At 38.4% G+C, this 25,216-nt stretch overlaps 1 protein-coding gene across 9 annotated transcripts in view; it reads right to left on the bottom strand.

The window, feature by feature from the left end:
- Positions 1-25,216, bottom strand: part of lrp13b (low-density lipoprotein receptor related-protein 13 b) — a 70,271-nt gene that overhangs the window by 29,617 nt on the left and 15,438 nt on the right. For 5 of the 9 annotated variants that reach the window (XR_015500904.1, XR_015500905.1, XR_015500906.1 and 2 more), the window contains exons 14-34: positions 24,965-25,183; positions 24,722-24,889; positions 21,054-21,320; positions 20,755-20,970; positions 15,541-15,741; positions 15,190-15,456; positions 14,880-15,095; positions 13,108-13,314; positions 12,750-13,013; positions 12,440-12,655; positions 9,313-9,519; positions 8,976-9,239; positions 8,668-8,883; positions 6,667-6,873; positions 6,320-6,583; positions 6,027-6,242; positions 5,327-5,482; positions 4,382-4,630; positions 4,071-4,286; positions 411-563; positions 50-316 (exon numbers count right to left, since the gene is read on the bottom strand). Coding sequence is in view for 6 of the 9 variants with exons in the window: in XM_087270264.1 (XP_087126390.1) it covers positions 50-316; positions 411-563; positions 4,071-4,286; positions 4,382-4,630; positions 5,327-5,482; positions 6,027-6,242; positions 6,320-6,583; positions 6,667-6,873; positions 8,668-8,883; positions 8,976-9,239; positions 9,313-9,519; positions 12,440-12,655; positions 12,750-13,013; positions 13,108-13,314; positions 14,880-15,095; positions 15,190-15,456; positions 15,541-15,741; positions 20,755-20,970; positions 21,054-21,320; positions 24,722-24,889; positions 24,965-25,183 (4,656 nt within the window). In the remaining 3 variants the exon portion in view is untranslated. The remainder of the gene's footprint in view (positions 1-49; positions 317-410; positions 564-4,070; positions 4,287-4,381; positions 4,631-5,326; positions 5,483-6,026; positions 6,243-6,319; positions 6,584-6,666; positions 6,874-8,667; positions 8,884-8,975; positions 9,240-9,312; positions 9,520-12,439; positions 12,656-12,749; positions 13,014-13,107; positions 13,315-14,879; positions 15,096-15,189; positions 15,457-15,540; positions 15,742-20,754; positions 20,971-21,053; positions 21,321-24,721; positions 24,890-24,964; positions 25,184-25,216) is intronic. The other 4 variants (XM_087270267.1, XM_087270269.1, XM_087270268.1 and 1 more) reach the window with 3 other exon arrangements.

Below are 25,216 nucleotides of genomic sequence, written 5' to 3'. Positions count from 1 at the left end.
ATATATAAGATTATATGCAGAGAAAAAAAAAGTGGTTTGAAGGGATTACCTGCTTCACAATTAAAATCACAGTCAATTTCATCTGATCCATCTTTACAGTCTGACTCCCCGTCACACACGTGACTGTGCAGGACACACTCACGTCCGTCCCTACAGGGTTTAGAGCCCACACGACACCTCAGTGATGCTTTAGTTGTGGTTGTAGGTGCTGTGGTGGCACATCCAATCTCATCCGAATGGTCAATGCAGTGAAAGCGACCATCACACACTTGCTTTCTGTCAATGCACTTTGTCCTGTCTTTACACATGAAGTCACCTGGCAGAGAAGATTGCAAAGCAATAAGACAACAAGAGATTTACTCCATCCACTATATTACAAATAAACCAAACAAATAAACGGTGTTCATTACTGCGATATGGGCAGTTGCGAAGGCAAGGTCTCTCATCAGAGCCATCAGGACAGTCTTTTCTTCCATCACACAGATATTGCTTCAGGATGCAAAGTGATGTCCCTTGACAGGCCACGTAAGGGCTTTTGCAGGGTGATGGAGGAGTGGGCATGGCTAAAAAAAAAAACAAAAAAACAATATATTAGACTTCAAAATGCATGACTATAGCATTTCCCTAATTTGTTTTGCCAGTATCTTACTACAGATTTAAATCCATTCAAGGTCAAAAACACTTGAGCTGCTCAAACACTGCAGCAATAGTTTTTGTTCCGCAGTATCAAACAGCTCATTTAAGGATGATGTCTCTCCTTAACTGCTTAAATCAGTGTTGTGCAAAAGAGAAGATTAGGAGACTGTCGTTTCTTCAACTAGGATCCTTTATTGAACTCACCCATGCTGCAGACATGAAGATGTCTGACAGAAGTCTTAACATGTAGTGTGCTTGTGCATGTTGCACTAAATGTTATATACATTTTAGGGGGGCAGTGATAGAGGTACACACTAATCTAAAAGCATCAAAGTAGATAGTTGAATTTAATAATTACAATAATAAATACCTTTTACTTATAGGTGCCTTTCAAAGTACTCAAGGACACCTTACAATATATCACTGGCACATTATAAAACAAAAACCGAAGAATAATAAACATAAGATTAAACCAGAAAATCATTAACAGCAATCCTGAACAGAAAGTCTAACCTGAGATGAAAAATTGTAGATTGAATCTACCTGACGAATATCTAATGGCAGGGAATTCTATATCTGTGGTGCTATGCAGCTAAAAGCTCTGCCACCAGATGATTTCATCTTAAAAATCCAGCACCCACCCTGATCTAATCAACAAAACAGTCAAATGTAAAGGTGCCAATACAAACAGCCTAAAAGTATTGCCCTGAAATTACATGGAAACAAAAAAGGCACAGCCGCGTTTTATAATTGTAAGGTTGATAATTCTCACACATGGGCTGCAAGACTTATTCTTTAGCATGTCATAACATAAAACACAATAAACTAAACTTTCAGATATAAACTACTGCGATTGTTGTAGGTGGACCCTTTAGGTGCGTGCGTTGCGTGCCAATCACGTCAAGGCTTTATATGAGCAGGTGCGCGCTACGTCTCCGGTTGGCATTTTGTTGTTTGGACCTGTTGATGGGAGTCTCTCCACTAGCCCTCCAGTGAGTAGAGCATGTTGGAAACCGTGAGTAAGATGGAATGGATTATTAAGTTTACATGAGTGTATTTTTCTTTTAAGGATAGTGGATAGTAGTGGTTCTTTGTATGTGTTGCTTTGGTTGCTGTTGTCATTATTATTAGTTTATGATTATTATTTCTAGAAGTTGGTGTCGTTATGATTGTAGTGATGATGTGACATTAAATAATTTGCTTAGTATTGCCCAATCGGAACCAAGGGTGGTGTGACAGTGATATTTTGAATTGTGTGGTTTGTGGTGTATATGATTTACTATATTTAGATTTTTGTTTGGGGTTTATGATTTTGTTTTCAACGTCTAGGGGTCCTACATAGTGGTTCCTATTTGGGTTTTATTATATGCTGGAGTGGGACACATTGATTAACCAAGAATAACAACTGATTGCCAATTTCATTTTTGTTGATTGCGGGTGGGATTTACATTGGTATAGTCTTCCTGGTATTTGTATTGATATTGTTTAATGTTTTTTTTTATTGCTATGTATTTTCTTTGTGGTTGTTTTCTAGAATAACCACCTAATTAGCTTTATTGATTCGGTTTATGCCATTTGTGGGTGGGCTTATGGTTGTATGGATTTTTGGGGTATTGTATTGATTGTCTCTATTATGATTTTTTTTTGTGTCTATATTTCCTTTTTTTGGCTAAATGTATGGTGTTCTAGAGTGATATCGGCTACACATTGATCCATCTACCTGTCCATTTGTGGGGATGATGCTTTAAGCGCTTATGAATTCAGAGTTGGGAAGGTGTCCTTAACCGGTGTTTTTGTTACTAGGAACATTTTAATAAAGGCAACATTTTTATTGTGATGTTGAGCTCAATATTTTAAATGGTAAATGTAAGAAATAAAATTGAGATTTGCTTGAACCGTGATTAGACTCTGCTTGTCACTGTCCATTAAGTTGGATACTTACCATTGGGAAGACCATCTTTAAGTTAGTCTTAGGGGTCGAGGGCCTACCCCCGAGTGCCCCTTTTACACATTGAAACTTAGATTTTATAAATTGGTAATTCCACACCAGGGACGCACCAACTTCAAAAAATGAGCGGCAATGAAATCCAACTGCTTTGAACCCAATGAAAAATGACACGTGGAAAACACCAAATAAATTAGCATGACACTGCCCAAATCCTGGCCATTGGAGCCTATTCTACTTTGATTGGTCAAGATCAAACCAAACTCTTCTAGGAATAAATTACAGCCACAATGTGGGATTATCAAATACAATGTTGTTTGCAGACAATAAAGACCACTGACTTGCATTATGACCACATGGCAAAACCCATGTCGATTCAATTCAATCTCAACTCATGTAAGGCAGTTCAGAATCACTTTGTTTTTGTAGACTATAGGTGTGTCCCAAATTGCATACTTATGCACTATTCTATGCCCTTTTTCACACTGGAAACTCTATTAAAAAAATTAAAAAATAAAATTGTAAGTGCACTAGGCTTGGGCGGTATTCAAATTTTGATACCGTCAAACCTCCTCCCTATTTTACCCCGGTATCCAGTATTACTGTGCATAATAAAAAAATTATGATGCAAGGCTCAAACAGCGTCACCAAACTGTTGGCTTGTGCCTAAATCATTCAGAAACTGAATACTGTACAAGCGACATTAGGTTCGTGGTCACCTGTTTGTCTTGTTCGTATTAGAGATCTGCATGCTATCTCTATTTAAGTGCATTGTTTTTATGGTGGTATAACGGTATTGAAACTGACACTGTTGCTATTTTTAGATCCCGCGGTATACCATATTACCGCCCAAGCCTAAAGTTCACTTTAAATTTCCCGGATGATGCATTCATATGACCGGTAAAATGAAGTGCAGAATAATGGACACTTCACACACTCAATGACCACAGCTTTGCTCATGTAGCGGAAGTGTTGGAAAACTTCATTAATTTTGGAGTGTTAAAGCAAAATTCTCCCACGAGTGATTATAGCGCCTTCCAATGGTCAATGCAGTCATACTTATGGCAGGTATTATTTGGTAGTTTTTTTTTTGTTAATTTCAGTAATTTGGCAATCATCAAACATCATCAGTTTGAATTTCCTCTTAAAAAAAAAAAAAATTGGGATGACACTACATTTATACTATGCTGTTGAGTGTGTAAGTGCATAAGTACAGTGGATAAGTGCATAGTGTGCCATTTGGGATGCAGATTATGACAATTGAGCACTTTCAGCTGTTTTTAGTAGTAAAAAAAATGAGCAAAGTCTCAAGGATCAATTACACCTTGAAAGACAATATTTCAAAAATTGGGCATTTTAACATTTGCCACCATTTCTTTGCTTTGATGCCCCTTTTCAAGCAATATTCATTACGTTTGTTATGCATTTCTAATTGGAGTAATTAAAGGTTCAAATGTGCCATTTCTGGATTCTTCAACAGCACACTTACCACAGTCAGCCTCATCTGCACCATCCCAGCAGTCTCTCATACCATTACAGACAAACACTTCTGGAATACAGCGGGTGTTCCCATCGCATCGAATACTGCAGGCCTTGGTGGGTTTCCAGCAGTTGGCTTCATCAGAGTGATCCGGACACTGAGGAGTCCCATCACAAACTTGCCGAAAATCAATACACTTCTTTCCCTGAATACACTGAAACATGCCTGTGAAGAAATCAGCAAGAACAGGAGAGTTGGAGAGAAGTTACTGTTAATACAGTTGTTTTAATGAATTTTACGATGTGTGTGAACAGTCTCACCAGGATCGCACTGAAGTTCACAATCTTCTTCATCAGATCCATCTCTACAGTCTCTGTCTCCATCACATAGATGATTGTACCGGACACACTCGCGTCCATTTTTACAGGGTTTAGAGCCCACACGACACTTGAAGGGAGTCATTTTGGTTTTACATCCAACCTCATCAGAACCATCAAAGCAGTGAGATTGGCCATCACAAACAAGAGCTTCCGCAATACACTTCCTCCGGTCCTCACACAGAAAGTCACCTTTATGATCAACAGAAAAAAAACTGGCATAATTGGCAAGAGTCATGACAGATTAGATATGTGGGATAATGGAACAAATGGAAAGAGAAGGTAAAGGAGAAGGTGGAGGAAGGGAGGGAAATGAGGAGTTAACTTTCTTCACATTTGTGCTATTTTACAAAAAAAGAGAAGGACAAAGACAAGACTGATGTGGAATGAAAAAATGAGGTGAAAAAAGGGGGATGAGATCAAGGAGAAGAATAATGTGGTTAAAAACAATGACAACGTTAAGCAGTGAAGGTGGAGATGGAAGAGGAAAATGAGGAGTCGAAGAAAAGCAAAGAAAATTGAAAGATCGAGAGTTGAAGAGAAGAAAAATGGGGATAGGTATAGGAAGGAGCGAAGAGAGGAGAACAATGAGTAGAATGAGGATGGGGAGGAGAAAATGTTGAGCCTGATGAGGAAAAAATTAGAAGAAATGAGGGAAAGTGAATGAAAAACAGAACAAACAGACTGATAAGAATATTGTCATGCAAGGTAAGCACATGTTTCCATAGAAAAATAATAGGAATGTAGTGCACTAAAATGGGAAAAGGCTTTGTGTGAATGGCCCTTTAGAAAGGTTTCGGGCACTAGTAAGCAAAGCACGATGGGACCCAAAGGGTAAATCAACTTGGACTGGTTTCAGCAGGTTGTTTTCTGCTGGGAAAGAACTACCTGGAACAGCACATGCATCTAAACAAGAAGCTTCATCAGACCCATCAGGACAGTCTCTTCTGCCATCACATAGCTGAGCCTGGGACACACACACTGACATATCCGGACACAGGACAGAGGGACTCTCACAGCTTGTCTGATCTGGTCTGGTTGCAGCTGTCATGAAACATGAAGCAAGCAAGTTTTTTTAGAATATTTATTTGAACAACATGTCATTTGTTAAAAAAAGTTGCTTTTTAAAAAGCGTTTAGAGGATTAGATGATTAATAAGGAGTTAGAGTTGGGAAGGAACACCTGACAAGTCAAGTTATGTCTTCTCCCAAATTGGACTAATCTGGTCACTGTTCTTTACTACAATGAAGATTGTTAAATCATGTCACCGCAATAACCACTAGACAATCAGAGCCAACTAATGTGCACCTTTCAATACTTGGAAGATTGTTATAAATCAGGGGTGCCCAAGTGTGGCTTGGAAGAATAATGGAAAAAGTTGGTCTTGGACTTGACAATGGTGTTTGTTACCAAATTACTTGAAGTAGTGGCAATTGGTGTTATGATTTTCACATCTTAATACTTATAATGACAGCATAGGCTATGCCTTGAACAGTAGGACCACCAAACAACATCTATAGTAGATCTCTAGGGCCATATCCAGTTTAGATAAAGTAAGGCTTTCTACAGTTCAGAAATTTTAACTCACCACAATTATCTTCATCTGTGCCATCTCGACAGTCTCTAATCCCATTGCAGATAAAGGCTTCAGGAACACAGTGATGGTCCCAGTCACAGCGTATGCTGCAGCTCCTAGAGGGTTTCCTGCATCCTGCTTCATCAGAATTATCCAGACACTGAGGAGTCCCATCACACACCTGATTCATTTTGATACATCTCCCCCCAGAAACACACTGGAACTGGCCTGTGACGGAAGAACGGAAGAACGTCAGTACTTGAACATAAATGGCCAGTGAGTGTAGATTTGAAGGTTAGACTAACCTTCTTGGCATTGATGACCACAGTCCTCTTCGTCAGATCCATCCTTACAGTCCTCGTCTCCATCACACAAATGACTCTGTGGGACACATCCACGCCCATCTTTACAAGGTTTAGAGCCCACACGACATGCAAGTGCTGGTCTGGTTGTAGTTTTAGCTGGTATGGAACAATCCAGCTCATCAGAGTCATCAAGGCAGTCGGAGTGACCATCACACACCAGATTCCCTTCAATACACTTTCTTCTGTCCTTACACAGGAAATGACCTGGCACAATTTTACAGTGGTACATTAGTTTTTAGTTCATTCTGTCAATAAAAATTTATTTACACTGAGACTCGAAGGTTTACCAGGTTTTGAACAAACATCTATGCATGAAACTTCATCAGAACCATCAGGACAATCGATTCTCCCATCGCAGATCTGAGTCTGGGTTATGCAGAGTGATGTTACAGGACACAGCCTTGAGGGACTTCTACAGACGGGAGGTGGAGGCTGCAAACCTGAAGTGTCTTTGTTTGGTGTCACCGATTTATCTTCATCACCTTTAATTTCAGCTGTAAAAGATTTAGATTAAAACCCTTATCAGGCCTGTTACATTCTACATGTCAAATGTTCAGATTGACTGGTCTAACCATATCAGAAACTGCTGATCTGCTGATATCAACTGCAGTTCAGCAGGTAAATACATTGTCAATGTCAGACACTAGTTCAATTTGATAAAATGGTAACTATCAAATGACCACTCATTACAACTGAGGTCTGCGGAAGCACATCTCTAAACATATAACATGTCAAAACCCAATGCAGAGCTATAGCACTAGAGGAAGATGCTCCTTTCAGCTAGAAGGAGAAAACTGAGCCTAAAATTCCCACAGGCCCAATAAAAACTAAAGGGTCACGAAACACCAAAAGGCATATTTTGAGCTGTTGACAGTCGTGTATGTGTCCCACACTGTTAAAAACACTATTAGGCCACATATTTTACTAAAAAGTAAAAATTAGGTTGTTATTTCGAGTAAATTTGTATTTCCGGTTGTAAACTAATTTTTTACTACTTTTTTAATCTTAGTGTGTATTTCAGTGCCCTTACACTGCAAGCAAACTATTGCCGACCATCAAGTTTAATTTGCCGCATTTTCTTACAGAATAGTTTACACACACACGGCTATCTGACCTACCGGGTGCATTTGAGTAACCAAGAAATGCGGAGGATTTTTCTCTTATACGACGTGTGGTATCACACATTCCACCGTTATTAAACAGTCACTGTCTTTCTCCCATGCGTCTGTGTGCTTATTTTCCTCTGTGAAAATCGGCGCGTGCCCAAATGGAAACTCCCATTTTAATTCAAATCCTTTCCCTTTTCCCTCTGTCGACACTCCCACCCAAACAGATAGACACACCCACTTTCCTGACTTTTTCCAAACTAGAGGCGTGAAAACCCCCTGCTAAAACAGGGGGTTTCTTGGTCCTTTAACAAAAGAAGATTGGTAAAAGATTGATTTCTGCTTTGGTTGCAGACATAGATGATTCAGTATCAGTTCAATAATTGATTATAACTGTTTATTATGTACTGACATATTTTTTCTCATATGTCTTATGTCACGGAAGCATACTATGCCAAGGGTGAATAATTAAAACGCTCTACTAATCTAAAACTAATTAAAAGCTGACAACTGTGCACAATTCCCTTCTTGCGAAGACTCTGTCACTGATGGTACAGTAGTTTTCTGGGCACACAAAACACTTTACAGATTTAGGAGGGAAACTCCACAACAACCACCACCAGTGTGGTGATGTAACTGTAGCGATATTATGCCAGACCGCACACCCGCTTATTGGTGGAGAGATGAGAGTGATGAAGCCAATACTGATATGTGGATGGTTAAGGATGCCATGATAGACAGAGACCAGTGGGCAAGTTTGGTCAGGATGCCGAGGTTACACCCCTACTCTTTTCAGAAGACATCCTGGAATGTTTAATGGTCAGAGAGTCAGAATCCTAGCTCACAGTCTCATTCAAGGGGTGGTGAACATAATGGCATACATCCCATATAGAATGTAACACTACTGTTGACATAGCAAACAAGCCTGATCCAGTTAACCTGTACAGCTCAGTGAAAATGAGGCATCACCGGACTATTATAGTGTAAGTTTGGGTAAGAATTGCTTGTCTAACAACTGAGAAGTGCATAATTTTGGAAAATTGTCAAAGAAACCCTTTTAAAAATGCAGTTTAGAATTCTTTGGTAGTGCTAGAGGTCATAGAGATTAGTTAACATTTAAACAGTGAAAGGGCAGAAAAGAAAATATATTTAAAATAAGTGTTTTTTTTTTTAGGCACTCACAGCAGTTAGCTTCATCAGTGGCGTCTACACAGTCTCTCTCTCCGTCACAGAGGAAGCTCTCAGGGATGCAGCGAGTTTTATTATCACACTGATGTTTGCAGTCGTGTGATCGAGTGAAACAGTTCAGCTCATCAGAGCGGTCCTGACACTGAGGGGTGCCGTCACACACCTGCTTTTTGTCTATGCAAATCCTCCCATGAGCACAGCGGAACTGATCTAGGAGCAAACATTTGTTTAATATTGACAATAGGTTAAATATCAAAAGCTAAGACTAAGTAAAATTACTAATAGTTCAAAGAAATCTTTACCTGCTTTACAGCGGTTTGGACAGCCCCGCTCATCCGACCCATCCTTACAATCCTTCTCTCCATCACACACATGATCATGCAGGACACATTGACGCCCATCATTACAGGGTTTAGAGCCCACACGACACTTCAGTGGAACTTTATTTGAGGTTCTGGCTGACAAGTAACAAGCCATCTCATCAGAGCCATCAAAGCAGTCAGATCGACCATCGCACACCTGATTTCCATCAACACACTTCCTGCTGTCCTTACACAGGAAGTCACCTGGCAAAATATTACATGTGTCAGTGCTTTCCTCTTTGAAATAAAACTTTTGTGAGGCCAAGCAAAGATTTACCAGGATTAGAACAAGCGTGGACACAGGAAACTTCATCAGAACCATCCGGACAATCAAGTTTGCCATCACAGAGCCGAGTCTGGGAAATGCATAGTGATGTTCCAGGACACAACATTGAAGGACTTTTACAGACTGGAGGTGGAGGCTGGACATCAGAGCGGTCTTTGTTCAGTGTGACTAAATTTATATCCACACTTTTAATCTCAGCTGGAAAAATGAGTAGAAAGGGCATTTATTAAAAGATTAAAACCCCAACATGCTAGGTAATAAATCCGTAGTAGTATGCACATTTTTCACCATGCACTAATTAGATCAGTGTTGGTGTTTGAGCAAAGGTGTAAACAAAAATCGCATACTGAAACATTTACCTATTTATTATGCAAGAGGATTAGCATTTCCAAAGTCTTCGTAACAGTTTGGCAAGAAGTACATAAATGAGCTACAATTAAATTGATGTAGGTAGTCATGTGAAGACAACATAGTAGATGTGGTTACTTAAAATTCCATTCATACTAAGGACAATAATGGTCGATAAGTGCTTTCAGCACCTGTGATTCATCTTGACAGTGCCATCTTTCACTGTGTGTCACGGTGTCTACATGCTCAAAAATAATTTATAATCAGGAGTTTAAACTGACTACTGCTTAAATGCATGCAGATGCTTGGTTTGTTTTTGCCAGAGTAACTGAGGCACAAGCTGTAAAGACTCCACCCTCTTCTGGAAAGGGGGCTGAAAGCAGCAGCTTACACATTGGCTGTTTCTCAATATACATTCTTCAGCGTTCCTGTGTCCTTGTGTAACGCCATCATCAAAAACTCAAGACCACAAGAACGGAGGACATGCTAAAAGTTCCCGGATGTTTTCTTCATATTGAGAACTCAGATGCAGACTTGAGAGAAAACTTGCTTGAAAAGTGCTACAAGTCCTTGCAGCTAAAGGAGGTGGGGATAGTTCCATTTTATATCCTTGCTATTAAAGTTCAGAGATATAACTTAAGCAATAATAACTTAAGTTTCCCTAAATTAGATGGTGAAAGTAAACATTAACATGAATATCTTAATAAAGGCATAAACACATTAAGGGTGTTCATTTGCTGAAATTTGTATTAAAATCTGCTTCATTTGTGTTGTGCAAATTATTCTTGTACGGTTTCGGGCAGTGAAAAGGAGTAAAAACAAAATTGTTTTATAAATGCTGTAATGTTTTAATTTTCCATTAAAAATATGTGAATGTCATGTGACCATCAGGAAGAACTCAGCATCTCATTTCTCACAGGATGCGTTCTGTGTTCCTGCAGTCTCCCAAGGTTATACTTCCAAGGTAAGCTGGCAAGAATGTCTACACAAGAACACCAGTATGCCCTGTGATCTTGGAATTGAGAAACAGCCATTAACACACTTGGGAGTTAAGTAAATCTTTTATAAAAAAAAAAAAGACAGTATTATCGGAATAGGAGCATGGTAACACTTTAGAATAACTGTGCATTATAACTAGTTATTAGATCATTAATAAACTGTTAAAGAGCTATAAATTGCTTGTTAAAAGTTAACAGTTTGTTAATTACTTATAACTGTGCCTTTTAGATAGCCAATAGATAACTTACAAGCTGTTAGTTAAGTTATAAATGAATTGTTAACTGTGTTTTAATGAATTATAACTATACCTAGTAAATTAGTAATAGATCATGAACAAGCGGTTAGTAGAATACTTACTAAACTGTTAGTAAATGAGGAAAAGTTGCAACTTTAGAATAACGTCCCAAGAACATACTTAGGCTAATAACTAACATTTAACTAATGTAACTCGCACTGCACAGATCAGTTGTTCATAGTTTGTTTACCACCTACTAATACCAGTGAAACTTTGTAGAACAGTATATGGATGGAACAAGTGCAAGCTACAGAAACTTGATGTGACATTTAAAATATAACATTTTTGTAACTTAACCTGGTCTCACTTATAGGCTTTGCAGTGTGCTGTATTTTACCAAAGAAACTCCACAGATGAAATGTTGAACGTTGTGTTTAATGTATAGAAACACACATACTGCGCCATCACATGGCAGAACAGCAGTATAGAACAGAATACAAACCCATGAGGTTTGGGCACTTTTATATAGTAGTTAAGTGTTAGTTATTAGTATATTAGCTTATGCATGTTATTGGGAGGTTATTCTAAAGTTGCAACAATTCATAATTTACTAACCGTTAATAAATGAAGAATAGCTGCAAATAGAATAACTTCCCATTAACAAACTATTAACTGATACTCAAGTCTGTAGTAGGTAATTTACTAACAGCTTGTTCACAATCTATTATTAATTTATTAGGTATAGTTATAAATCATTAAAAAACACAGTTAACATGTCATTTATAACTTAATTAACAGCTTGCAGGTAATCTATTGACTAAATCTAAAAGGCACAGTTATAAATAATTAACAAACTGTTAACTATTATTTAACAAGTAATTTAAAACTCTTTAACGAACATTTTATTAATGATCTAATTAGTTATTTTGCATAGCTATTCTAAAGTGTAACCAAGAAAACGGACTACTGCAACCAGCGGGCGTGGAAAGACAAAAGCCTGTGACTCAAGCACAGAACACATGCTCTAGAACAGGGATGTCAAACTCAATTTCTGGAGGGCCACAGCCCTGCACAGTTTAGCTCTAACCCTGCTCTAACACACTTACCTGTAGGTTTCAAACAAGCCTGAAGGACTCAATTAGTTTGATCCAGTGTGTTTAATTAGAGTTGGAACTACACTGTGCAGGGCTTTGGCCCTTCCAGGAATTAAGTTTGACATCCCTGCTCTATTTAATCGGCTGCTTTCCGTTGGGTGCGTTCACGAACAGCTTTTTGGTTCAGAGACTAGATGCCAGAGGTGACAACACAGTTGCTTTTTGTCTGGCATTGCCTTTGTGTGTACCAGCCTTTAGAGATGTATACATAGTGGAAAGTAAGGCTTTTTGGCTAATTTTTTACAGAAATTACACTAACTTTCAAAGTCTAAGAGTCCATTTAAAATAAAGTAAAGAGCATGTTGTTAGAAAGACACAGAGAGTAAAAAAAACAAAACAATTAACCCTCTGTGGTGTTTAGAAACAAAAAAACATAACTCACAGCAGTTAGCTTCATCAGTGGCATCTACACAGTCTCTCTCTCCGTCACAGAGGAAGCTCTCTGGGATGCAGCGAGTTTTATTATCACACTGATGTCTGCAGTCGTGTGATCGAGTGAAACAGTTTAGCTCATCAGAGCGGTCCTGACACTGAGGGGTGCCGTCACACACCTGCTTTTTGTCTATGCACATCCTCCCATGAGCACAGCGGAACTGATCTAGGAGCAAACATTTGTTTAATATTGACAATAGGTTAAATATCAAGTTAACACTATTTGAATAAAATCACTATTACTTCAAAGAAATCTTTACCTGCTTTACAGCGGTTTGGACAGCCACGCTCATCAGACCCATCCTTACAGTCCTTCTCTCCATCACACACATGATCATGCAGGACACACTGACGCCCATCATTACAGGGTTTAGAGCCCACACGACACTTCAGTGGCACTTTATTTGAGGTTCTGGCTGACAAGTAACAAGCCATCTCATCAGAGCCATCAAAGCAGTCAGATCGACCGTCGCACACCTGATTTCCATCAACACACTTCCTCCTGTCCTTGCACAGGAAGTCACCTGGCACAATAATACAGATTTCAGTGCTTTGCGCCAACAAATCTTTAAAAAAAAAAAAAAAAAGACATACATTGAAGATCATGTAAAGATTTACCAGGATTAGAACAAGCGTGGACACAGGAAACTTCATCAGAACCATCTGGACAATCGAGTTTTCCATCACACAGCCGAGTCTGGGAAATGCAGAGTGATGTTCCAGGACACAACATTGAGGGTCTTTTACAGACTGGAGGTGGAGGCTGAACATCTGAGCGGTCTGTGTTTCTTGTGACCACATTTTTTTCCACATTTTTAATCTCAGCTGGCAAGAGGAGCAGATCCAAAAAAAAAAAAAATTTTAAATCACAACATCATTAATTGTAACTGATCCCAAATGCAAACAGCTAACAAAAAAAAAAACAAAAAAAAAAAAATGATTTTTGCTGCTTGTACAAACTACTTATTTTAAGAGTTCACACTTCGATATTGCTTGATAATAATAACAGGGTATGGCATGCTGCCCCGGGAGAGAACCTTGAGCTCTGAGATAATTGACCCCAGGGATCCCACCAGGTCAATAAGCATGTAAGGGGGTACAAGATCAGGTAGTACTCAAGAGCTCCCCCTGGTAAATGAGAAAAAGGGGGAGATGAGGTGGATTCTTCAAAAAATGAAGATGAGAGTAAAGCTGCAGTCACACTTGACTTTTCTCTCCACAGACTTCCATTCATACGCACGCAAATGCATCAGACTGGAAACACAATGACATGCGTCAAGTTTCGCAAGTTGCTGCATGAACTCTGACCTGCGAAATCGCATCACTTAACTGCGTGAGACCAAACGAAGATCAAAACATGACCTCTCAGGACAGAAATTTAAAACAGAGCAATCGTTGGATTTTTAATTGTCTAATAATCTTGTTTAATCCTGCCCCTTTTCACAGAGCCGAACGACAATTTCTCAGACACAAACGTAATGCTAGATGAGATTTATAGTGAGTTTGAAATAATCCGATTGGCTTACTAATGATTACTAATGAGTGACCAGTCGCGATCAATCATATCACCTACTCTTCTCAAAATTACTTTGTAAAACTTCATTTAACCCAAGCAGAATCAACAATTGAGTTTAACAACTTAAATCTTTTATGTCCAGTTCACTTGAGTTTATATAAAAACAAGTTAGATTAATTAGTGTTGGGACAACAAAGAAATTGTGTGGAACGTAGCATTTTTTAGTGTTTAACAGAAGTTATATGCACATTTTTCAACTTATTTAGTGCATAGTTACGGTGTATGACCAAAGGTTTGACCACAATCTCAAATTTAAACACTTCCCAAATGCTTAATTTGGAATAGTAGCATTTGCAAATTAATAGTATTCGAAAAACAATAGGTAAGTAGTACATGTATGAGCTCCTCTAAAAGCACACATCCAATTCATACTTTACCATCCCATGAGGACATTAGAGAGGATTTATGAATCGAAGTGAAGAGATCAAACTGATATGGGTAGTCGTGATACAACAAAGGATGTGGTTACTACACATTCTGCATGCTGCACGCACATCTTGAACATTTACAAACATGGTAATTCATCTATAGCAGGGGTCACCAATCTCGTTCCGGGAGGTCCAGTCCCCTGTAGGGTTTAGCTCCAACTTGCCTCAACACATGCCTGGGTGTTTCAAATATACAGAGTAAGACATTGATTAGCTTGTTCAGGTGTGTTTGATTAAGGTTGGAGCTAAAATCTGCAAGACACCGAACTTCCAGGAACAAGTTTGGTGATCCCTGATCTATAGTATGTGATTTTTGGACACAGGACATGACAAAGATCTACAAAGTTACAAATGGGATAGTCCAAAAAAATAAAAATTTAACTCACGGCAGTTAGCTTCATCAGTGGCGTCTACACAGTCTCTCTCTCCGTCACAGAGGAAGCTCTCAGGGATGCAGCGAGTTTTATTATCACACTGATGTTTGCAGTCGTGTGATTGAGTGAAACAGTTCAGTTCATCAGAGCGGTCCTGACACTGAGGGGTGCCGTCACACACCTGCTTTTTGTCTATGCACATCCTCCCATGAGCACAGCGGAACTGATCTAGGGTTATTGGTACAAACAAAACAATGGTAAAAATGTCCTATGCACAAGTCTAACATCTCAAAACAGTTGAGATCAATTTCATGAGTTTTACCTCCTTTACAGCGGTTCGGACAGCCCTGCTCATCAGATCCATCTTCACAGTCCATTTCTCCATCACAAACATGATCGTGCAGGACACACTGACGTCCATCATTACAGAGTTTAGAGCCCACACGACACCTCAGTGGTCCTGAGTCTGAGTTTTCAGCAGCCATAGTTGGACATCCATCCTCATCTGATCCATCAGTGCAGTGAGAGCGGCCGTCACACACTAAATCTTTCCCCACACACTTACTGCCATCTTTACATAGGAAATCATCTGGAAAAGCACAGAAGTAAGCCTGCCACTTTTATTAAAGTGTCTTAATTTTATGTTTGCTATTGCTAAGATGGGCCATCTCACCAGGTTTTGCGCAATTGTCAAAGCATGAATCTTCATCAGAACCATCAGGACAATCAGTTCTCCCATCACACAGCCGATTCGGAGAAATGCACTCTAATGTTCCTGGACACAACACTGATGGACTTTGACAGACTGGAGGAGATGATGTAGGAGTGTCTTCATAGATTGGCATCACACTGACTTCCCCTCTGCTAGTCTTAGCTGGAATAGAAAAACAAATATACAAAGAGTGTACATTGGTAGTGTCACTGTTAGTCCAAAATAATATGCATAAATTGCTATTAAAGATGTAAAAGTTCACTGGAGTTATTGTTCATTATGTACCTCAGTTTTGAGGTCACAGTTGGGGTCGGATACGATACAAAAGGAATACTGCAAGTAAAAAAAAATTCCCAGTACTTACCTTTTCTGTTTATTTTAAACAGGCAGAAGTGTTTTGTCACAATCAGCTACAGAAATGAAAAGCTACTTTTGATGCAAAAGTAAAAAAACACAATAATGGAAAATAAAATGTTAGAATTACCAAACGAATTAGGAATTTGTAATTAAAAAATAAGCTCAGCTCTCTCCTAAAAAAAACCCATTAATTGTGTTGTAAGATTCAGTCAGTTTCAAAACTGAAATCTCATAATGAAAATGGCAAAACCACTTCTGAACTCTGTTGTGTCGTGGTTTCAGACATTAAGGGCTATATTTTAATAATCTAGGTGCAAAGTGTAAAGTGCATGGTACAAAAGCAGTAAGGGCATGTCTGAATCCTCTATTGCTATTTTAATGACTGAAAATATTCTCTACGCCCTGGTGAACGGTCTAACAGGGTTGTGCTTATTCTCTTAATGAGTTATAGGTGTGTTTTTAGAGTCAGTCTCATCTCTTATTCCTTTTAAAACCCAGTTGTGTCACACCATGGCAAATTTTGCCATTTCCATAGCGGACTTTAAGAGAAAAATCTGAATGCTTCACTAGCGAGAAAACAGATTAACGGACCATCTGTTGTGCGAGGATAAAGAACATGCCTCCTCCATTTGGCTTCTTTACTTTTATGCTTTACTCTTACTTTTGTGGATAAGGAAACGGTGGAAACTCACTCAACTAAAGACATTCGTTAGCCTACATTTCGTAATTTCATTTGTTAAGCACAAACATTTGTTTCAAAACCATTTCCAAAATGAGTTAATTTTCAGCAAAATAATAATTGAACAATGATAAAGTGCGGTCACACAAACAAATTATATCCAGACATGCATCCTATTCTTATGCCCCATATGGTAATGCAGACGTCTCCAAAACCCAAAAGGTGGACAAAACTAAAATAGTTTTTATTAAAGCAAAAATAAATATGCATATGATAAAAAAAATACTAATAATAATAACAACAACATTATACAAACTGTCATGAATAAACTGAAAAAGTCCCCTAAGACGAGGACATGGATGCAGTGGTTATTATTTATGTAGAAAATAATGTAAAAAAAAAAAAAATCTTGACATTTTTTTCTTATGCAAATATATCAGTATTGCTGTGCATCCTATGTGTGTTAAGCAATGTGCAAGCGCTTGGACCAGCATAGATGCATGACTAACACGCTCCGTGCTGGACTTAAGACCTGCCTTTATTTGGTCAATGGTGCAGTCCATTTCAGCTCCTCAAAATAACAAAGCGCCAACAACGGGCCCTAACACACATTTATAGATGGGAATACCCGCGAGTCCACAAAGTGGATTTGCTATTTAAACTAGGAACAAATAGTGAAAATTAGGGTTGCTCTCTTCTGAAAATAGCGACAAATTACAACTACACACGTGTTGCGTGTTATTGCGCCTGGTGTATGATAGGGCCAAAAGACAAGTTTGTTGAGATTGCTGAGTTGCTGCACTACTGTAGTGATTTCTATGTAACAGATACTGCACATCTGGACTGATTGTATTCATCATGGGACCACGTGAACTGATCCATGACCAATATATGCACAGTTACACCCCTAATTGCTAGCGATTATACTGAAACCTATGAATGATAACAGAATCATCAACTTTAAAAGCATCCTTCTAATTAAATTCAATTAGTCTTTAATTTCTAGTGATTTTTACAATGTAGATTGTGTCAAAACAGTTTAACAGATTAAGAATAGAGAATAAAAAGCCAAACTGTGAAACTTTCCAAGAACTCAGGCAGGAGAGCAGCATAAAATATGCAGTTGTAGTTCTTGTTAAACTAAAACTGATTCAGTTCAGTGTTGTATACTGTAAATACCACTTGAAGATCGATTCATTTTAGTTCACATCTGTGTAAATACAAATTTAACGGCTGAAAGCCAATCTAGTAAGAAGCAAATCCACTGATGGGCAGCTCCAGCAGTCCAAACCAAACAAGCCAGAGACGACAGTAGAACGGAACCAAAATTTCTGAAGGAAGTGTAAAAAACAAAAAAAAAAAGAAACCAGGCTCAGCTGGGCACGACCAGCTCTCTGGCCAAACGTCTAGTGCAGAGCTGCATTCTATTATGCACTGTGCATTTGTAGCCACTATTTATAGTCTCAGACAAATTTGGGAAATCTTCCCGTAATCCCAGGATAAAATGGTCTTTTAGCATTGGCTTGACATGTTCAGACAGCCGCATAATGGCTGTTGCAAACAAAATTTTCCCTCTGATGAAGATCTGGCAGAGTAAGAAGATTTCAGACACTTTCCTGCATCAAACCAAGAACCAATAGGAGTGCAGAATCGGTGCAACAACCTCAAACAAGCATGGGGAAACGTCAAAACAAAAAGAGACAAATTACTGCTAAATTTTTTTTATGTTCATTATTAAGTATCATATCAGAGCGGGGTATTGTGAAAGGCTCACCTATGGATGACCACTAAATACTGTTTTGTTTTCTTGCACGTCCGTGTTTGCAAGGACAGCTACAATAATCAAAATATTGACTTGTCGTACAACACATGCACATGACCTGCAACTCGAGTTTTGGTACCCCTGGTTTAGAACAGTTGTGTGTGAATTTAAACGGCTTGAAACTGTGTCATATTCTAGGTTCTTCCAAGTAGCCACCTTTTGCTTTGATTACTGCTTTGCACACTCTTGGCATTCTGAGCTTGATGAGCTTCAAGAGGTAATCACCTGAAATGCTTTTCACTTCACAGGTGTGCCCTGACAGGTTTAATAGGTGGGATTTCTTGCCTTATAAATGGGGTTGGGACCTTCAGTAGTGTTGTGCAGTAGTCAGGTGGACACACAGCTGACTGTCCTACTGAACAGACTTTTAGCATTTGTATTATGGCAAGAAAAAAGCAGCCAAGTAAAGAAAAATGAGTGGCCATCATTACTTAAAAATAAATGCCAGTCAGTCTGAAAAATGGGGAAAACTTTGAAAGTGTCCCCAAGTGCAGTCACAAAAACCATCAAGCAACACAAAGAAACTTGCTCACATGTGGACCGCTCCAGCAAAGGAAGACTAAAAGTCACCTCTGTTGCGGATAATAAGATCATCTGAGTCACCAGCCTCATAAATCGCAGGTTAACAGCAGCTTAAACTAGAAACCAGGGTTGTGTCCGAGACACAAGAAGAGAAAGTATGTGCTATGCATTATGAATACAAGAAGCACAAAAGGCATTTGGACGTACTACATCTGCCAGTTTGTCATGGTCACGTGATCTACCTGCGTCAGTTGCGTCACTTTACTCCCATTCATGAAACAAGAATCATGGGATGCGCATTTCAGAATCTCGCCGGAAGTAGTAAGTCATTCCGGGTACTTTTCGCATACTGATTTTAGTATGTGATTTCGGACACAGCCCAGGTTAATGCCACACAGAGTTCTAGCAGCAGACACATCTCTAAAACATTTGTGTGAATCAGGCCTTCAGGGAAAAATATCTGCTAGAAAACCACTGCTAAGGAGAACAACAAGAAGAGACTTGTTTGGGCAAAAGAACAAAAGAAACATATTTTAACAGTGAAAATCTGTACTTTGGTCTGATGAATCCAAATTTGAGATATTTGGTTCCAACCACCATGTCTTTGTGTGACGCATAAAAGGTGAACGGATGGACTCTACATGCCTGGTTCCCACTGTGAAGCATGGAGGTGTGATGGTGCTTTGCTGGTGACACTGTTGGGGATTTATTCAAAATTGGCATTTTGAAAGGCATACTGAACCAGCATGGCTACCACAGCATCTTGCAGCAGCATGATATTCCATCCGGTTTGCGTTTAGTTGGACCATCATTTATTTTTTAACAGGAAAATGACCCCTCTTGAAGCTTAGCAAGAGAACGCCAAGAGTAATTAAAGCAAAAGGTGGCTACTTTGAAGAACCAAGATTATGACATTTTCAGTTGTTCCACACTTTTGTATTTATATAATTCCACGTGTTAATTCACAGTTTGATGCCTTCAGTGTGAATCTACAAGTTTTAGAATCTACAATCCAACTTTGTTTGTACTGTATAATATGTAATGTATTATACTGTACATTAAGTATAATTAGGACCCTTTTAACTTGAAACCGCATTCACAGGTTAAGAAAAACAAAAGGGACTTCTAAAATTGTGCCATTTGTGTTGTGAATCAAAATGTTGCAGTTATTTTAAAAACAATTTTATATGATTGAATCGCTCTTTATGAATGGAAAATGTAGTTCATAATTGTTGGATTTCTATATTGTAAACAACAATATTAATCTAACAACTAGACCACCAGTGCCTTACAGTAGTTTTCAAATGGCATTTGTCATTTCTGATTAAATTCACTGGCCAAAGTGTGACGTGCATTATAAATATAAATTTCATCTCATGTTGACAAATATTCAGGCAACACTTTTGCTTCAAACTCCAAATTTAGGTTTTTTAATGCTTAAAGGTAGTTAGCATAAAAGGTAAACGGATGGACTCTACATGCCTGGTTCCCACTGTGAAGCATGGAGCATGGAACATGAAGCATTTAATTTGTTTTTATCTGTTTTTAATAATTTTTATTGTCTGCATTTTATGTTCCTAAACTTGTCTTTTTTATTCCTGTTTATGTAAAGCACTTTGAATTGCCACTGTGTATGAAATGTGCTATATAAATAAACTTGCTTTGCCTAGTGTAGCAGTAAAGTTTAGGTATGCTCTTTAAAATTACTAAAATGTAAAGCCATTGTGCTTATTAGTGAGAATTGGTCCTTAAACTAAAATTTTTAACAAGCTGTAGACAAAAATCTCATACTCACGGCAGTTAGCTTCATCAGTGGCATCTACACAGTCTCTCTCTCCGTCACAGAGGAAGCTCTCAGGAATGCAGCGAGTTTTATTATCACACTGATGTTTGCAGTCATGTGATTGAGTGAAACAGTTCAGTTCATCAGAGCGGTCCTGACACTGAGGGGTGCCGTCACACACTTCCTTTTTGTCGATACACATCCTCCCATGAGCACAGCGGAACTGATCTAGGAGCAAACATTGGTATATGTCAGTTTCTCAACTGTTAGATCTCATAAATCAGCTCATGAGTCATTTTCATGAGTTTTACCTGCTTTACAGCGGTTTGGACAGCCCTGCTCATCAGATCCATCTTCACAGTCCTTCTCTCCATCACACACATGATCGTGCAGGACACACTGACGTCCATCATTACAGAGTTTAGAGCCCACACGACACCTCAGTGGTCCTGAGTTTGAGTTTTCAGCAGCCATAGTGGGACATTCATCCTCATCTGATCCATCAAAGCAGTGAGAGCGGCCGTCACACACTAAATCTTTCCCCACACACTTACTGCCATCCTTACACAGGAAATCATCTGGACAAAAAAAAAAAAAAAAAAAAAAAAGTTTTCATTTAAATTTTCATTTATTTTGTACAATTTGTTAATGACCTAGGTGAATAAAACCCAATGACAAAAACAAAAAAGGAAATAAAAACTAAAGAAACAAAAACAAATACTAAACAATAAACAAACCAACTGAAAACAAATCGGTAATAAAAGCAAAACAAGCAAGATCAAACTGAAAAAAAAGCTGCAAAAAAGAAAACAAGAATAAAAGCATAAAACAAGAATAAAAGTAAACCAAACCCAAACAAAGAGACATTAAACAAAAAAGATAAAACAAAAAAGACTGACAAACAATAAAACAAAACAAAAAGCAAAGCAGAAAAACAAAAGTAACAAATACAAACAAAACAGTTTTTATGGTTTATTATTGTAAAGAAGTTGATGGGCTCCTAGCCATCAGGGGCCTGTTTCATAAAAGAGGTTAAGTGCAAACTCTGAATATTTATCCCTGAAATTAAAGAAACTCTGGGTTTTCTGTTTCAAAACGGCAGGTTTGTTAAACTCGAGAAAGCAGGGTAAGTCAAGCCTGTTTCTGAAAGAGAGGTAACTAACTCAGAGACAGTTACCGTGGTAACTTACTCTGTAAATCTAACCTGGTCAGGGGCAGGTTTTATTCTCTAAACTCTGAGTTTCTGTCGGTCTTCTTCCCTTTTTTAAAGACGAAGCGGTATTTGTCGCCTTAGCCTTGCGTTTCCACCCACCCATTTTAATGCTCATTTTGGCTATGCGCAGAAAAACGATTGATGGAAACGTCATGATGCACATAACTTTTAAAGATTTGCATAAAAATGCACGTAACTAAGTAGGATAAGGTTTTATTTGATAAAAAATAAGCTCATACTACGATGGGAACACTTTTACTAAAGGCTAAGCACACTGTAACACATCTTAAATGTTGTTTTGGTCATTCATTCTAAAACGCAGTTTTAGTATTAATGTTATGATATTATTAATGACCTCCAGAGCATCTGGGGCATGTCAAGAGCGTCTGTTCTCCGCATCTCATGCCTTCAAACGCCCCCACGCATTCATTGTGTGTCAGCGTGTTCTGAGGCGCAAGTACATTTATTAAGTAAAGCAAACACTCTCGCAGCAGCTTCTTGTACCGCAGTAAATTCTGCTTTTACGGTATAATGCGTTATTCCAGTTTCGCACATAAATTTAATTAATGTATTTGTATGGAAACATAGCCATTACCTACATTTTAGTCACACAAAGAAGACACATACGAGAAAGGTTTGTCCTTTTTTTTAATGAATAATTAGCTTTAATTCACTGACCTTCAACAGGGACATGTACTGTTTCTAGATTACGGTTACTGATACTGTTATTTTTTCTAAAAACTATTGGTTTGTTCTGCTTACATTCTAAATGTCATATCAACCTCTATCACTTGATCAATATAAAGGCAGACACACAAGTACATTTTACATCTATTAAAACTGATCAACGTGTATAAGTGGGAACGTGTAAAAAATGTATAAATGTAATAACATTACTTATTATATTATACATACATATTTAAGTACTTTCACTGATGCTGTGGTGTTGCTTTTTAAAATATATGCTCATATTTGCTATAACTTTGCTTGAGCGCAAAGTTCAGCTGGAGAAAGAAACGGTGATTTCTTTTTTTTCAGATGTTGTCATGGTCACTCGTAATATCTGCGCTCCATTTGAAAATGCAATAGATAATGCACAGGGTGCGCGCTTAACTCTGAGTTAGTCTGAGTTAACCTAACTCAGATCGCTATTATGAAACCGAAAACTCGGAGTTGATTTACAGAGAGATTAAAAACTCAGCTTTCAAGTTTAAACTCAGAGTTGGTTGAACCTCCTTACTGAAACAGGCCACAGGAAGTAGGTGGAGAGTCCACAAACATTAACACAATAAAATAAACAGAAAACAAACACGCTGCATCAGCCCCTCCTGGAAAACTTCAGCTTATCACTACTTTTATCCTTCTTGCACTTCATACATGGGATACATGTTAGCACCACTAGTCTCACTCAGGCCCTGTTTACAAACAGTTTTAAAACGCACAAGTTTTGCTACGGTTATGCCTTTCGTCCATGATACGCTGGAGTTTTCAGACCTCGTATCATATTAAAACGCTGCTGCTCCATCAGTGTGGATGAGAAAAAAATGGATGCATCTGAAAACATGGCTTTCTGCAAAATAGAGACATCTGAAAACAGGGCTTTTTTATCAATATCTGGTGCAAAAGGTTCACACTTGCATCCTTTCCTTGCAAGTTCAGACTTAGAAAGTTTAATAGGGAAACAAACTTCCGAGGACATGTCGGGTATCATTCGTATCACCCTGGCTACGTTGTTACACTCTTAAAACAAAATTAACATAACATAAGGAACTGTTTATTTTCATTTTGACATTAACTTAACAGACAAATATTAAGGAATTATGTAGCTACTTATTTATAATGACCGTTATCTTCACTGTATGCATTTTTATAACAAAACGGAGCCTATAACATAACTGCCTGCTTTCATTTTTATTGAAAAATATGTCTTGTTTACTGAATAACACTTTTAATAATCAATGACAATGATTGACCCAATAGGTTTATACAATAGTAATTGTAATTAGGAAATATTAATATTATTATTATTTTAAGGCAATCAATCAGTCAAATGTGCAGAATAAGTTTACATGGTTATATAAATTAATATATTAACATATCTTTGCACTCAGCCAAACAGGTTACCTGAGAACAAGTAAAAAATTAAAAAAGACAAGAGTAGTTAGACAGACAGTATGATTTAAATATCACGTTTAACAACTATAGTGAGATTAGATCCAGCAGTTGATCTTTGATGAACTGTCCAACATGCGCTGTTCTCACCTGGGGAGGTGTGCTCAAAGCATCCGCTGACTGCCTAGAGCTCAGACGTGCGGACACGCTGAAGCATGCCACAGTGTGTGTGTGTGTGTGTGTGTGTGTGTGTGTGTGGTCACGTGATGTTTTCAGCAATGTAGTGTAGACAGTTCTTTTCAAAAACACAAGATGAAATGCCAATGCGGACGTGGAGGGTTTTCATTCTAAAACACTAAAACTAAAATGTATTCGTGTAAATGGGGTCCAAGTCCTCCTGCTCTGAGCTACATGCCCCCTCGCAACATTTCTGCTTTCGTTTATTTTGTTTTTGCATGGTTTGATTTATTTAAATGCGCGTTATTCGTGAACTAAAATATTTGGCTTTTTAAAAATAAGTCTGCATGAATTCATTTAAGTCATTTATTTTAAAACGCATTATAAGCAGCCCAAGAGCCTTTATAAAAAGTCTGTTATACAGGCTTCAACAAACTCAAAAAAGGGGAAAAAAAAGGTGAATACGTCAAAGCATACCTGCTTTTGCACACATGTGCAAACATGAGGCTTCATCAGACCCATCTGGACAGTCTCTCTTCCCATCACACCGCTGAGATCGGCTGATACACACTGTTGATCCTGGACAAAAGACTTGAGGACTTTTGCAAGTGACTTCAGTAGGAGGCACATCTTTGGTCACTATCTCTGAAATTACCACAAATAAAACAAATAAACACCATGAAAACATACGAAGGAAAACCACGCAAGAATATTACAAACCTTGTTGGACTTCCCTAAGAGCAACAGACAAGCTAACAACCCCATTCTCCACCGCCACTCCTGAAACACGAGCACCATCTCTGCGATTCCAAATGGTCAGGATGTTGTTGAACAAAGCGACCATGTAGGGCTCATAAGCAGACATGATGAAGCCAGGAACTACCCACTCCTTAGAAGCAGAGTACTTCCTCATCTTCAGCAGACTGAAAACCTGCAGGTCTATAGCAAACAATCAAACTTTCAGCTGAGAAA

Source organism: Danio rerio, chromosome 10 (assembly GCF_052040795.2).
Source record: "Danio rerio strain M-AB ecotype USA chromosome 10, GRCz13ab, whole genome shotgun sequence".
Lineage (NCBI taxonomy): Eukaryota > Metazoa > Chordata > Actinopteri > Cypriniformes > Danionidae > Danio > Danio rerio.
This window is presented reverse-complemented; position numbering and strand designations above follow the sequence as displayed.